A 17,127-nucleotide genomic window follows, 5' to 3' on the forward strand; every position below is an offset into this window, starting at 1 on the left:
CACTTCTATGTCAAGAGGACCCAAAGAATATCGCTGCCTACCATCAAACAATGAATATACATAGGCAGTGAGATCATAATCTCAGAAGAATTTCTGATTACTGTAGATTGTTTCCTCTATTTTTTGGCCAACTTGCACAGACTTCTTCCAAGGACTGAGGCATATTCTTGTCTATGGTAAAAGGGATCAGATTAGATTGAGTTGATCAGGTGGCAAAGATTCTACCTGTGCCTTTCTAATTTTACTTTTTTTACCGTTCTAATTTTTCTTCCTCCGTAACCCAAATTCCATGTGTGTTCCAAAGTCTCCATTGGTTTTAAAGAGTTTCCTGAGGGATGTAAGCATCCAGTGTGGCCCCACATGACTTGCTTGGTTCACCTGCACCACCCATGAGCTTCCACACCATGGCCTGAACCAGCGACACCCTTTTATGTTTTGCATTATGCTCAAGACCTTCAGTACATGGTCCCAGGCTGCCTTGTGATGTATTTTCTCTTTCCCCTTTCCATCTCAGTTCCTACCGGCCCATGCCATGACCCACAGATAGGCTGATGAGTTACTGCTTGTTATTCTGTATATTTTGCATCTTTTAATAGATGCAGGTGCACACACTGCTGAAATGTTTTCCCCAAGAGCCCGCAGTTCTTAATCATCCTATTAAAGTGATTGTGTATTTGCCATAATTTTCACATTAAAATTATCTGCTTTTACTGCACACACAGAGCTGTTCAAATTATTTGTTGTGAACAGATGATTGAATTTAGCTCTGTTTGTTGTTTACAGATTGTCCCCTGCCTGTTCACAGTTTTAGGGAGGTGCTGAGTCACTGAAGTTGTTCAAGATATTTCAGGTATTTTGGGCTGGGGGGACATGAGCACTATTGCTGATCTGAAATGCCATGGGGCACCTTACAGACTAGCACCTAACCTGGTGGCATGCTTGGTTTTCAGTAGGCTATCAGAGTTTTTCTCATCATTAATGCATGTGTGCATAGAGTCTTCCTACAGCAGCAGCATAACAGAAATAGCCTCAGAGCTAGCTTGGCAGCAGCAACCTCTGTGGATAGGGCACTGAAGCATTAAGCCATCAAAATAGATATATGTCCTGACTTCTGTTTACATAGAGCCTGTATATTTTTGTCTTTCCATACTACATTCTTCAGTCTTCTGGTCCAACTGGCTGATGTGCATAAAACAAGGGAGCTTCCAGGCAGCCGTTTAATGTTACTTGACGTGGTGTAACTGCTTGCTTTAAATATCTTGCTTGTCTGGACAGAGTGGGTAGATGTGTGCATTGCTTCTGCCTTGGCGCAAAGGGATGAAGACAATGACCTCAGATATCTTCTAGTACTTCCTAAGAATCAGTGATAAGAAAAAGATATTAGCTACTGCACTGACCATGAAGACGTATCCTGCTCTGTTGTTTGTTTTTTAAATTGTTTAACACGTTTTTATATCAGGGTTTCAAGAACTCTGTTTTTTTGCCTTGCAGAAAGAAATGTGCTTGCATATGGGGTATTTGAAAGGCTCTATAAATTTAAGAAGACGTCTCCTATTTAGGAATGCTTCCCGAGAACTTCTACTCAAGAAATACAGTACTGTTTTAGAATTAGTCTCTTAGCTTTTCCAAAATTTGTTTATAACATGCAGACATGTGCATTGTTAAAGCTATTTTACCTTGCAGAAGTTTGAAAATTGTGCCTTTGCCTTTGGAACAACATATCAATGAACTGAAGAAAACTATCAAACGCTGCTGTGAATACTGCTGCCACCATCCCCTCCCTCCCACTTCGCATTCACAAGAAAAAATTTGAGAGAGACAAGCACTGGTGATGCTACTCAGTTTATTTGTACATGAAGTACTGTTTGCCTGAAGGAATGAAAAACAAGGACACAGTTTTCTTGCTCCCAAGTCTCTTCTCTCTTGCCTCCTCTCCCTCTGGGATGTTTTGCATGAGCATACTGCCAGTGTGTTTCTTTTAGGCTTTCTCTTGTTATTTTCTTGCCCCTTACACTGTTTCTCTCAGTCTTCTACACCATCGCAAACAAATGATCCGCTTTTGAGAGACGGCTAGTTGACGAAGGGAGGCAGTTACAGCTGAATTTCAGGGAGTTTTCTATACAAACCGTAATAAATATACAATGCTAGATGTGCCAGTCATCCACATCGGTCCCCACGTCTCCTTACTGTGACACCTGTCTCTCTTGGGATTGTCACTGTTCTCAATTTCTCCCTTTAGCCAGCAGGACAATATTACAAAACTTCCCCCCCCACCAAAACAGGGTGATTTTCAGCAGTGACTTGGACTATGGGTCTGTCTCTTGGAGGCTAATGCTTGATGCTTAAGATATTGTGCATACAAGCTAGAGAGGGAAGAAGGGGCAAAGGCAACAGGGTACTGTGGGTACTGTGATTAAAGCGATCTCCTAAGTAGAGAAAATGTTCTGATAAGCTCAATGTTAATGTTAAACACAAAATTCCTATAAGAAAAGCAGTCCTGGGAAGCAACAAGTGAAAAACAGAATATCCTCATAATAGTACAAGTTCAACATCTTAAAAATTTCTAGTCTGGCTCATGCAAAGTCATGAGTTCACCTTAAAAATAATGAAATTAACAGAAAATATAATTGAGGGCATTGGTATTTGGCCATGGTTTCTCCAGATGCTTGCAAACTTCTGATCTTTGACTTTCTTTTACAACTCTGAAGGCTAGAAATTTGTTTCTTTTAAAAACCCAAAAGCTGAGATTCTTCCAGGGACATCTGTAGTATAAATACAAGTGTTGGCAGCATTTTACCAGAGCTCAAATGACATATTTTTATTAGTAGTTTGTTTACAGCAGCACCCACAATGTGCTGGATCTTTTATAAACATTCAAGTGGGGATGGGTCACAAATTTGGATGTAGAAAATCATCATACTTCCACAGTAGCAATCAGATAAAAATTAACTCTCAGCAAGGCACGACCATTGTCTTTGAATTACTGATAAGGAATTCTATCAAATGCAGTGACAAAGTGGCTGGGCAATTTTATCTTGATGTCAGTAGGTTTTGTATGGCTTCAACAGATGAGAATTTGTTCTTGTTTCCTCTCTGAAGCCTCTTTACAACCTGACTCATATAAAAACATGGCCAAGTTCCTAAATATTTCAAGGTAGCATTTTCAGATACAGAAGTCACAGGAGACTTTGGGGTTTTCTTCAGCAGGGTGTTTTGGTTTGGTTTTGTTTTTTTTTTTTTTTCTTTTTCCCCTCCTTTTTTTCTTTTTTGGAGGGATGTTAAAACAACTATTTTACATCTTGAGTTTTTAGGTTGCAGCTTCATCACTGCAACAAATTCAACCAGATATAATCAGGAAAGCTGATAAATACTACAGACTCCTACACTCTGCTCTGATTGTTACTATAATAAGGCTATATTCGTACAGTTTGGTTTTTCTAATGTCAAGCAATTGGCAGCTCTGCAGCGTTGTTGCTCCCTGAGGGCTGCCTGTCCTCGTAATTTCTTCTGTCTACTGAAAGTAAACATATGAAGTGTATACAACATGCCCACACAAGGCACATAAACACATACACCGGTATTGTTGCGGGTCACAGAGACTTATTTCTACTCTATTATTTTTAACATCCTTATTTGCTCCTTCCTCCCCCTCCAGAGGTTATTCCCCCCCCCCCCAATAACAGGCATTTATTTAATTTTAAATTGAGAATGGATCATTTCAACATCCTCAGCAGTTCATGATACTTTTATAATATCTTTCTAGAAACTCAACACATCTCTCCAGATTCTCTGTTATGGGACAGTGATGATTCAGAGCCATGCCTGTGCCTGGTATGGGCCAAATAATCTGGACAGCAGGAGGTGAACAGAGCCCTGGCTTGACTTATTTCACACATGCTCCACCGACTGTCCATCTTCCTGCCATGAAAAGGATATAATACCATTTCCTCCTTCACACCAAACATGAAATTCATGTCAAAACATAAACTCGTTGAAGGAATGCTTCTTTGACCATCCCACTTCCTACCCTGAGCTTTTACCAGCTCTCTTCCAAGTCTCTTGGTGTGAAAAATACTCAGTCTTCTCCTTCCTGCCAAATCCTAAAATTGAGTCATTTTCTGTTATTCGAAAAATTACAGTTATCAATATTTGGAGAAAAATAAAATATGCCAGCATCTGCTTCTGAACTCTCTGGTTTGGAGTGGAAATCTTCAGATGCCACCATTTAGGCTGTTCCTTGTGGGTCATCTCACTGACTGCTTCAAAAACAAGGACTATTTGAAAATTCAGGAACAGACAAGTTCAGGGAAGATTTTTCAGGACAAATAGGTGAGTAGAAGCTTTCAACTTGAATCCCCTTTTCCATGCTTCAGCTTTTCTCTGAAAAAGTGGTTATCTTTCTCCCCACCCCAATCTCGTGCTTTTTCTGTTCTCATTTCCCAAATACTAGGCCTAAGAAGCTAACAAGTTCCCTGCAGATTACAAGGATGAGTTCCAGGGAAACTCTATTGATTTATATTTTGTGCAGATCTGGTCCTAGTATTTCTTCTCAACCAGCATTAACGGTGCAATTTCAAAAACAGGGAAGTTTGCTCTTCGCTATTGTCCCCAGAGTTAGCACCAGTAAGCCCCCAAGCAAGTGGCCAGGTGAAACCCCATCATTCTCAAGGGCTTATTACATTTGATTTTCCATCTGCTAACAGCAAATCATCCAGCAGTCAAGGAATTAATAATACATCTAAAGAATGTGGTAATCTGAAAAGTAGTCTCTGGAGACTCGTACTGCTTTAAGAATGGCAGATTGCTTCCAAAGCCAAGATGGAAATTCATTAATTAATTTGTATGAACACTTTCATTAGCAAGAAACTGATTTATAATGTTGGATTTTCTCCAAATTACATATGTTCTGCACATCACTTAATGCTGAAGGTGGCATGGTTATTGACAATATAGTATCATCACTACTCAAATTTACAGTGACACAGAGTAATTAAACTGATCCTTGATGACTTTCTTAGGGCAAAAGTGGTATAAAGTGTGCAATGAAACACTGTTGTGAAATTTCAGTAAAACCAGATACTGTATGTATTTAAAAGACGTGTAGATGAGGTGCTTAGGGACATGGTTTAGTGGACATGGTGGTGTTGGGTCGATGGTTGGACTCGATGATCTTAGAGGTCTTTTCCAACCTTAATGATTCTATGATTCTGTGATTCTATGTCTCCGAAGAATAACTATCAAAGTTCTAACACTCAAGCAACATATTTTAGCATTTTAAAATTACAATATAATAACAAACAATAGAAAAAAACATTTAGAATTAAATTGAATAGGTAGATTTAACAGCTTACACTTTGTTTCTGGTGAAGCTGTTGACTTGATGGTCTTGGTCCTTCAGTGCAACCATAGTGGGTTGAAATGATACCAGAAACCATTGTGTTCATTACAGTGGCTCTAGATGCCATGCATTAACCCAATATAAAAAAATAAACTTTTGCATTTAGGCAGACACAGGGTAGATCATAAAAGCAGAGTCTGTTTTTCCATTCACTTCCCACTTCTTTCCAGATTATACTGTAAATCTACCAGTTCTGCTTGTGAGAGGCTGATCCAACCTTGGAGCCACCAGGAGCTTATTAGTGAGCTGGGTTAGAGCTGTGGCATGCCACTAGGAGACAATCAAATTAATGATTCCATTCACCTGTGAGTTAGAGGGCTCACAAAACTATAATAAATAGGAATGTGATTTTAATGCTTTTTACATTAAAAAAACCCTAAAGCCATGTAATCAGATCCAGATCCTTGTGGTAAGAAATAGATCTCAAATTTAAATCTCCCTGGTCTATTCAAGTGAGATTATGCTGCCATTGATCCTTATTAACCTAGGTATTGAATTTCTGTCACATCTAAACCACAAAAAGTAATTCCATTTTTCATATTTTTACTTGCTGACAATAAGGCTGGCTGAATTTTATTAGATCTTTAAATGATGGTTTACCCTGAATGCTCTTTTTTGTTGCTCTTGAGGTAGTAGAGAGTTAATGATTGTGCTGTTGACATAATTAGCGTATTGAATGCTAGAAAACAGCTTCTGCAAATTAAGTAAGAGTTAATGACTAGAATAATTAAAATAGCAGGTGTTTGATATTACCCCATATAACAATAGGTGGCAATTGTTACTAACTGCTTTCTCTAAACCACATCAGTATTTCAGAATGTCCAGTACAGATTTAGAATGGAAAAGAGAAAGCTTTCTGTTAATAACTGTGATTTGGTATTACTGGTCATAAATATCATTTCAAACATGCAGAGGGGGTTTTTTGCTTGCAAAAAGCAAAGAGTTGATTTGGGTTGTGGTTTTTTTTTTTTGTCTGGTTTTAATTGGCTTCTCGTTCTCATGGAACAGCCTATTCTGTATATATATTTTTATCACAAGCCTGGTTGGGCTCCCTCCATATGGGCACTTACCAAGCTGCCATGCTTGAAGCTATATCCTGGGTCTCTATATATTTCTTTAGATCTGCATATGTCTTATACCATATACCTTTTTCTGGCCTTGAAAGCCACTGTGCACATTGATGCTTCACCCTCTGAGACAGCATCTTTCAGCTGCTTTTATCCCCAGTCTACACAGGACATTGCAATTCCTCAGTATGGAGTGAAGGGCAGGATGATTTATTATTTAAGCCACTGGGGAAAAGTGCTCATTTTCATATGGAATTCATAGGTGTTGCAAGACAACTTTAAATATGTCTATAACTTCTTCATAAAGTCTTCATAAATCTAAATGCAAAGCATTCCTTATGGAGCTATCATTTAATCTTATTTTTTTCAACATTTGCTGTTCATCAGTCCTTCAACTTTTTCTTTATCTATGTCCTGATCAGGAAAAATAGAGTTTTCTAAATTGCCCACACCTTCTCGTAGAATAGTATTAAGCTAAAAGAGTAGGCATTTGCAGAGCAGTGCAATGTTTCTTTGTAGTATTTTGCTGAAAAAAACCCCCACTTTCAGAAGTGCTGCTGTACCTTGAGAGCCCAAATATTATTTCCAGATGCGATGCTGGCACTCTGGCCATGCTCCAATGACCAACCGATGAGGTTGGACCTTCATCTGGGAGCCTTGCTAATGGGGAGAGGTAAGTGCTTGAAAGGTCTCTGAAGATCAGTTTAGTAAACAGTCAAGCAAAGTAGCCTGAGCAGAAAACTCTGTGGGATATTGTTTAATCCAGCCTGTACAAACCACCCGACACAGGGGAGGGGAAGATGGATTTAACCTCTCAGAGCCTGGCACTATAGCAGATGATTAAAGGCACTCATGTAACTGAAAAGGCAGATTAAATATGTAAACATGCAGCTATAAAGTACCTTTATGTTCACTGCGTAACTTTTTTCATGGGCTTTCCAAAATCCTGTTCTTGGCATTTTTTACTGATAAATGTATTCATTTCAGGTACTTATGACTTGAAATGTTACACCAAAAATCGTCCAGTCAATACAGCCCCTCTGAAATTTATGAAAGGCGTAAAAAAAGTCCTTTTTCTGCTAATGAGCAAGGAAGAGATAATGAGCATGAACGCATTGTTTAAAATTTTCATGTGAAGCAGTAATCCAAATCTCCATCAAAATAAAATTGGGCAACTTGTCAGGTTAAGAGGACAGAGAAGCTACCACAAAAACTCATCAACATATTGTCCTGCAACTCTGAATGTGGACTTGGTGGGTTTGCAAGTCTCACCTAGGCTTAAACTGACTATGCATGCTGTAAAATAGTGATTATATCAGTGGGAGATGGCAGAGAATGGCTATTTAGTGACTTACTGTTCCAGGCACAAGATTGCATTCACCGTGATGGCTTCACTGAACATAAATTTTTCAGCTCAAAAATTATATTATAGTGTTACAGTGAAATACAAAAATGTCATCTCAAGCTAAATTACATTTAAAAAGAAATTAAAGACTAGTAAGCACATTAGACTAAGTGTATAATGTGATTTAAGCTTGGAAAATTAAAGAAATACCAGAATAAAGACCCAAAACTTCTGTAAGTTAATCACCTGAAGCCAAAAAGCATTCATAACCATTTATTAAGGACTGAGAAAACTGCTTGCCACTACGATAGCACAAAGAAGCAGAGGCAAAAGTGGTACTAAAATTATCCATGAAATCAACTGTAAAAATCACTGAGCCTCTTTCTATGTATACAGCTGCTCCAGTAAGAAAGGAAAAAGACATTTGGAAAGTTGTATCCTCTTAGTGAGTACAAAATAGAGCTTCTTTGGGCTCCTGCTGGATAGTTGGTAGGTGTACATAAAGCTGTTTGTCCTGTGATGTTTCTATGCTGGCATACCAGTGTACTGCAGCAGGAGGTGATGCTACCACAATTTATACGACTTGTATGTGCTTTTATGCTTCCTCCCTCAGGCTTATCGTATTATGACTGAATTCACACAGAGACTGATTACAAAGATAAATGGTAGAGAGGCACATTTGCCTCCAAACTCAGGCATTTTCAGACCCATAGCCAATATATTATATGCTAATTTTTAAAGGTTAACTGGTGAAAGTCATTGGTGTGAAACCACTTGTACCCTATTTTAAGTTAACTCATCTCTGTTCCGGTGTTTCTCAAAAAGGTCAACCACCTACCACAGCACGATAAAAGAGGCAAGTAAATCTGGCTGTATAACTCCATCACTGACTACTGAAATCCACACTTTGGGACGATGTCCCATATTCACTGAAAATAATGAGCTGAAGTTAGAGGAAAAAAACACAACTATACATGGATAAAAGAAGGAAAAGTAGTTGGTGATAGAAGCTGAAAATATGTGACAGGCTTAAAATATCCAATGAAAAATTGCATTTCTTCACCAGCATAGTCAATAACTTCATTTACATTCATTTTTATCAGTGTGTTTTACCCATACAGACCTTAACCTCTGGGTAAAAGGGATACTCAGATACTCCTAACAGTCTTCTGGTGGCAGTAGATTAAATCTGGGTTAGAGATTACCAAGATTCACTACACTTATACTAACCTGTGTAAGTAGATACAGCTTTAGTAGATACAGTTTTATTGGCTTCAGCATTCCCAAGCTGATTTGCAGATACTGAGATCTGTCTTTGAGAGGATAGTGTACTTGTAGTTACTAAGGTGGATGAGAAAAACCCAAATATGGGGTAATAAAAATTATGATAATTAAACAGATAAAAAATGAATAGCTGGATAGCATGACATGGACAGGCAAGGAGAAGACAGCCAGCTCCCACTGTATTTTATGATTGTCAGGGCTCTGCATGGGAGCAGATGACTGATGGCCAGTATTATTAAGGAGAGTGGAATATGTCCTGTTTTTAACCTTTTATTTGTTTAACCTTTATTGTAAGGGTGAGACTGTGCAGCTGAATTTCTTATTACTTGAAAGGGATTTTATTTTTTTCTTTTATATCGGGGTGATCAAAGCTTAGCAAAGTCCTCATATAGGTAGCTGTTAAAATGGATCTGTAATTATAAAAGGAATGTATCCATCCTCAAGTTTTATTTCCTGTCGTTTCTGCAGGGCTGCCTATTTTCCTACAACACTAAAAGGGAAAGAGATTAAAAGCACAGAATTTGGAAAAAATTACCTGTTCTAAAGATGTGGAAAAGGTAGATAAATAGAAAACACTGGTATCCAGATTTATTGGTTTGTGGTTTGGATCTACCTAAATGTTAAATAGTGGTGCTATGTATTTCAAAGAAAATGAACATTTTAACTCCTGAGTGCATAACTATAGCAGTAAATAGGGCACACATCAGTTCAATATTATTATATTCAGGGCAGGCATAAGCATCTTATCTCAGCACGAGATATTCACACATCTGAAGTTCCTAGTAAAATTCCTTTGAACTTGAGTGTTTTCCAGTGTAAAGGTGCTGGACAATCAAAAAATAATTGCACAGACAAGTACACTTGACAGCTATTAGACCATTTATTTAGTAATGCCTGGACTAAAATGGAGTAAGGTCACCTGCATTAGTCACCGTTCTGCTGTGCCCAAGTATGTGTAAGCACTAGTCAAGGCCAGTAAAGAGCACCAAGGCCACTGTCTTCAGCATCTGATGTTACTGAGGTCTTCAGCAATTGGAGTCCATCTAATTTTAGCTAATAGACATCGAAGAATTTCCCATCAAATCTACTTCCTGCTATCAAATAAAAAATAACTTCTCGTTGAGATAACCTCATACCTGAGAACAAAGCATAGGGACCTCTAGGGTTTGTAAAGTAAATCTCAAACCAGCCTGAAACATTATTTCAAGGTAGAAAGAACTGACCTGCCAGGACTAAGATAGTGGTTTCCACCTTCAATCTGATTATCAGAGTGATTTAAATTTGGCTGGTTAGTTCCTCATTTTCCTGTGCATGCCAACCACCCCCAGCAAGATGACTGGGTAGCCTTCATGGAACTCTAAAGAGAAGCCACTTAAGAAACTCCATCAGATCATAACACAAAAAATCGTGTATGGCCCTGATCTATTGTGATGGTAACAAAATCTACATATGCCAATGAACAAGCCAAATTAAACTGCTAACAGATTGTCTGCTGTCATTACTCCATATTCCAAAATTATTTCACATTGCTACCTGCACTAAGACATCATTAATCCCTTCTCAGCTGCCAAAAAAACCCTTCTTGACAAGTTGCTGTAATATTTGCTATACAAAAATGTATGGCATATAGAATGTTGTAAGGGTGGTAAAGAGAGTGAAATAAGTAAAATACAGTTCCAAATGCTAATGTAATGATTGGATTATTTGTTTACCTCTATTGCTTAATTTAAATGATGCTGACTGGGTGCTGGAGTTTCATAATTTCAGTTATAGAAAATTATGTATCCACGCTTCTATTCTCTTTGAGCCCTTGCTGCCAAACACATAGCTGTTATTTAATGGTATCTGCAGAACAAACATGGGCTGGAATTGTCTAAGACATTTAAGAATACGACTATTTATTATGCAAGGGTTCATGATTATATTATTCATTCTGCAATCTTTTGCCTTTTATGTGTTTACAAGATTTGTTGACAAGAAAAAATTTAATACAGATGGCACGTGGTATTTTTACAGTAAGTTTTCTACTTGCACTTTATTTTTTCTGTTTTGAATATGTTGGTGAATGTCTTTTCCAAGAATCATATCAAATAGGCAAAAACTGTAATAGCAATTAAAATGTTTTAAACAGAACTGTATTTGGAAGCGTATGCCGCAGTCTTTCTACCAATCATATCAAAAGGCAAAAACTGTAATAGCAATTAAAATGTTTTAAACAGAACTGTATTTGGAAGCGTATGCCGCAGTCTTTCTACCAAGCATATTTATTTAGCCACAGATTTTTGACCGGCTAAAATCATACAGCTAGCCCTTCATTTGGTATAATTAAGGTCATAACATTGAAGTTAACAGAGCAAAATTGATTTTCACCAACTGATAGTTTGACCAGTGTTTATTTAGTTCATTCTTTCCTAGATCTGATCTGCATCTTTCCTGAACCTCAATCTTATCCTGCTGTAAAATTTTATTACTTAAAAGTCAATAATAAAGCACAAATCCTGCTCTCATAGAGTCATAAGGCCAGAAAAGCAGCAGCAGCTGCAGTGGCAAGATGAGCAGACCATGCAGAGGAATACAAAATCCTTTGCATGTCATGAAAGACGGTGGCACAAGGTGTGCGTGAGCACAAAAAGCACTTATAGGCAGGCCAGAATCAAGAAAAAATAGGATGTCAGTGGATTTGTGAACTATGCACATGCCAGTGACCAAACCTCTCCTCTCACATGCAAGATATGACTGGCTGTATCCACAAGAAAAGCTTTGTTTCAAGTCCTCCTCCTAGGTTAGAGAGGGGATGCCATGCCGCAGTGCTGCAGTGGTCATTATCCCATGCCCTTTTCATTAGATTTAGTTCACGGAGCAAAAACGCAGTCTTAAAAAGCCAGAGGAGAAAACCACTCCTGGCATTAAACTCTGGAATCACAAGACATCCTTAAATATAAACAACCCAAGAAGGAAAGCTAAGGTGGGTTATTTGCTTCAGGTTTTTTCCCCAAATATTATGGTGCTTATTAAAAGGTGGACTTTCAGGGAAAGGGGGACTGAAATTTTGACACAAATTTTAATGCTATTCAACAGAAATTGTCCCCTCTCAGCTCTCCTCCTGTATGAGAATAAAATGTAAAGAGTGTCAAAACTTTTTTGAATTGCAAAAATATACCAATTTTATACTTTGGGAAAAAAATTTTTCAGTTTTTCATTCAAAATGACACTTCTCCTTTATAAGTCTCTTTTTTTTTTTTCTTTTTCCTATTTTTAAAGAAAACAGATTTACAAAGGATTAAATAACGCAACAAGCAAAAAATTTCATTCCAGGTTAGCTCAAAACATCTTTCTACATTCTTCCTGCCTCTCCCCGCAAACCGGGGCTTATTTTGGTTCAAGTTGAATTTTGTTTCTGATTTTTCACCAAACTGAAAACCCCCACTATTCATTCAGTTACACTAGCAGAAAGGCCTCGTGCAGAGAAATATGTATGAAGAGACAGGCTATGTAACTCTCACTAAGACTACAGCCAGGCTGATAGAAGCAGAGCTCATGGACGCCGCGGGCTGCCAGGCTGAGGTCTATCGCTGCTGCCGCCACTGCCGAGCCCTCTGCCTGAGCCGCCGGATGGACAGGCTGATTGGCTGCTTCCCAAACTTCTTCATGATCTCCTTGATTCTCGCCAGGTTGGTTTTGGAGATGGTGAAGTCGCACGGGGTAGCTCCCATGTCATAGCCGACTTCGCAGGTCTTGGTAGCGGCGGTGTAGCCCTCCGCCTTCACACCCACCATGTATTCTCCCGGGTTGAGAAGACGCCAGTAATCCCCATCGGCTCCTGGTAGGAAAAGAGATGGTTTTCAGGACAGTGGCCCTTTCTCCTTGAGGAAGTTGTTGTTTATGAGAATACAGAAATACCTGCACATGGATAAGATGACAGCACAGGCAGCAACCCTGCATCTTCACGCCAGGAGGGTGTCAATGAGGCTGCCCCCCATCACACGTACCCCTCCTCGTCCTGCCAACCCTACAGGAAAACACACCTCAAACATATTTTCCAAATGATGAAAAAAGGACAATAGGCTTCAATCTGGCCTAAGATTTCTGTCAGTTGAAGCCAAAAAGATCCTGAGGCAAAGGGTCACCTTGTAACAGTTGGTGATTCCTGAGGCGTATAAAAGACCTTCCCCAAACTAATCCTAACTAACCAATCAAGAGAAGCTCCAGTGGGGTACCCACATCACACTGACGATCCTGGCCAGACCGCCTGAACACATGCATTCACGTGCTACTTAGAATGCAAAGCATGTGCATGCATAATGTCAACTCACTTAGAGATCTAAGTAAATATCCCCTTCCATAAAATCTTACATTGAGCTTTATTACACTAATTTTCCTACAAACTATAATTTTCCTACAAACTGTAATTCAGGGTACTTAACCACTTGCTCACCTGTAAGTGCATGAAGAGAGCTCCTGTAATCAACTAAACTACTCATGTATAAAGCAAGATGTATTTTAACACCTCGTTGAATTAGGACTTTGTTTTCTTCTTTTTTCCCATATACAATCTCAGGTTACCCATACGTACATAAGGATGGTTTTAGACTTCTTTTTAAATATTATTCTAACTAGCAAGTATGCTGAACTGTGGACTGAAAAAGATGAAACATTAATATCTAAAATTAGTTTTGCACTCTATCCTGGGAAAACCCACTGTGGAATGAAAATGCATATTCAAATATGCAATTCTATATATAAATAGAAATGCAACATCTCTTGTATGAAGAGGGGTTGGGTTTTTTTAACACTGGTAAGAACCAACAACCTTACTATCACTAGCCTTGAGTCGCTTGCAATGCAGTGTATTGCAAAAACTAAAGATGATTTGGTTAAAAATATTACATTTGGGAAAAGATCAGACTAGCTAGCCTCTGTTTAGAGGAATATGATTTTAACTTAGGGCTTGGTAAAATAGTGAATATGTTTGCAAACAGCAAGTGTTAGCAAAACAGCAATATCAACTATACCGTGATATTGCACTCTCTGAATGCAAGTGTGAAATTGTGTGCAAGAAGCACACCCGACCAGGTTAGTTCTTGCATACCAGCTTGCTCAGGTTTTTCTCTCAGCCAGTTTGACCCCAACAGGTGTGATGATCAAGGTCCAGATTTTCTATTTCTCAGGGCTCAGGCATTTTTAGGAATGGGTCTCTGAGAAGCTCTTTATTCCGTTCTCCTTTACTATTGTGTCCATTGGCACCTTAACCAAAACACAAAACATAAAGCTGCCCAGGTTTCTTGAATTTATCCTTAAGGGCTCATTTTTAGCTGTAAATGCTCTGGTGATGCTACAGGGCTGGCAAAAGGCTATGGATCACCCCATGCATAGCTGTGAACGCAGCCTTGCTCAGACGTTGGCTTTAGCCCCTGGACTTCAAAACTGACCCACATTTTTCTGACACATTTAACAGGCAGTTCATCACAATCCCGCACACAAGGCCAGAAAAAAAATCAACGCATTCATACACCACTTGGAAATTATTACAAAGCTGGATATTAAACTGTTAGCAGGATGCACTTTACTTCCTTTCCATTTACAAGTAAGTAGACATTAGTATTTCTGTCAGCTGTCATTGCCCAGAATTTAATACCAGAATAAAAGGGATTTTTTTGAAAATAAGATTAAATACAGTAGGTCAAAAATTTCAGAGCAGATGGCAAGGGAAACACAATTAAAAATACCGATAAATATAGTAAATAATAGGTTTGCTAAAAGAATAGGCTCCAGTGGGAGCAGGCTGGAGGCAGACTATGTCCTCCTATTGGGTCTGGAAAAGAATTGCTGTGTCTACTTAGATAAAATAACAATACATAAAAATACAAAGACAATATTATTATAAATTAAATGTGCCAGATGACTCCATAAACACTTCAGTTAAGAGGAACACTCTTTGAGCCTGATAGGAAAGACCTTTGTTACAATTAAGTGTCATATTTACACTTAAATGTACCAAATTTTACTAATTTAAACATATTATCGGAATCTATCCTAATGCTCTGTTACCTACAAAAGACTCTCCAGGAAAGCTAGCCATAGTGCTGCACGCCCAATGCATGTAACAACTAAAACTTAACTTTTCTCTACTGAACAGGAAGCCAGGAATGAGGCTGGAGAGTTATAAAACCAGAATTATGCTTAGCTTAGACTAATGTTATTAAATATTACTAAATGCTACTTCAAAATCTTTGGGTTTCATTACATAATGTATACTGAAATCATATGAAACTTACCAAAATAGTCATAAAAATTTCTCTGAACATTGTGCGAAATTAAATTAATTATGCTTTATTGCAGAAATCACACAGAAATGTGCATCTTTCTTTGGACTCTGGGACAAGCTGTGATACAGAAGTGTTTCACTAGAAGGAAACTGTACATTTCTTCATCAAGATTTGCTTTGAGATTTCCAAAATGTGCAATTACAGGAAGCAACCCACAAAACTGCCTTTGCACCATGGGGAAAAAAGGTGTCCATGTGCATTTGGTCATCCAATTGATGAACTCTTTTTCAAAGGTTATCTCACAGAGCACAGTCCACATCTAATGGTAACAACATGTAATCACTCAGACTTAATCAATAGTTACATCTACATCAAGAGAAAATGGAATCATTTTCCACAAAACTCCTCTTCTCAGAATCAATGACTTCAATTAGCCTATTAATATTGTTAAGCTTATTGTCAGCAACCCTCTCTTCCCATAAGACATATTGTATGTCCAAGAGAAAGTAAAAAAAATTGCTTTCCATGCACTTTTTTTTTGTCCACAAGAAGAAGCAGAGAAATTTTCTCAAACAAGTAAATGTTATTAGAAGACTTTTACAGACAACTTTTGTCTGGCTCTACAGGGTAGTCGACCACATTAATGTATCAAAGAAATAGTAGATACCTTACAGCCTAGCTCACTTTAAACAAAAGTTATATGAATAGAGATAGTGGCCATAATTCTTCTCCTGCTTGGCCTATTTTTATATCAAGGCAACTCAGAGGTTTAAATGGGTACATTTTTCATTTAAAAAGGTATAAATGAAAGAAGGCTGCTGACAATTTGCACTCTTTCTCTGGAGTTATATGCGCGTCTCTAGTTTTTTGGCTCCAACATAAATTCTCTAGTTTCAAAAACTAATGAGACACACAGAGTTATCAGTGTTATATAAAACAAGATAGAACTTTTATGTTCCCATCTACAAAGTGATTCCCAAACAGAGTGTCAGCTTAAACGTCTCATTAAAAAAAGAATGAAAAAGAATGAAATAAGTACTTTTATTTTTACTAACAATTGCAGACGGCCTTGAGCCATAGAAGCTCAGCTCTAAGTCTAGGTGTAAATAGCTGCAAGATTCCCCGAGCATTATAAGGTGGGTTCTGGGGTCTCGCACAGTTATTACACATGCCACCGGGACTCCTTTCCATATGCACGTTTGCTGTCTTTAAACTGTTGATTTTTCTTTCATGTGGCAATCCAGTGTACTGAGAGCTGGAGATTAATCACCTATGGCATTTACTTGGTCATTCCTACTATCATTTCCCAGTGGTCCCATTTTGAAATACGTAAGACAGAATCATTATTGCCTAATTAAATATCTGTCATTCAATGTTTTCTTTTACAACAGAGACACAGTAGCACTGAAATAAAGTTAATATAAACTAAGTTAGATATTCCAAGATTTATTATTGGCTTAGATAATCTACTGTAGCAAACATTAAAGATTTGGAAGTCTCTTATTTAAAGCTCTATGATAGTCCATAGCCTGAAATCAGTTTACATGTCAAAGAGTGCCACACTGTATCTTAGTGGCAAAGCAAGTGAAAGTGGCAGCTAATGAAAGACCCAGAATGCCAGACAGGACATAAAAAACCACATAAAATTAGCATTCCTGTTTCTAAGATTGAACCAAACCTAGAGTACACAACAATATGATCTGTCTGATTATTCACCATGTTGCTACTTGTCCATAAACATCCAACAAAAACCTTGTTAACCTTTTG

General features: G+C 38.1%; 1 protein-coding gene across 1 annotated transcript in view; it reads right to left on the bottom strand.

The window, feature by feature from the left end:
* Positions 1-12,660: 12,660 nt before the first annotated feature.
* The window catches only part of CPXM2 (carboxypeptidase X, M14 family member 2), a 77,852-nt gene continuing 73,385 nt past the window's right edge, over positions 12,661-17,127 (bottom strand). Inside the window, 1 exon segment of the mRNA XM_009277944.1 lies at positions 12,661-12,914. Within this exon segment, the coding sequence (XP_009276219.1) occupies positions 12,661-12,914 (254 nt within the window).

This window comes from Aptenodytes forsteri, unplaced genomic scaffold (genome assembly GCF_000699145.1).
Source record: "Aptenodytes forsteri isolate BGI_AS27 unplaced genomic scaffold, ASM69914v1 Scaffold15, whole genome shotgun sequence".
Lineage (NCBI taxonomy): Eukaryota > Metazoa > Chordata > Aves > Sphenisciformes > Spheniscidae > Aptenodytes > Aptenodytes forsteri.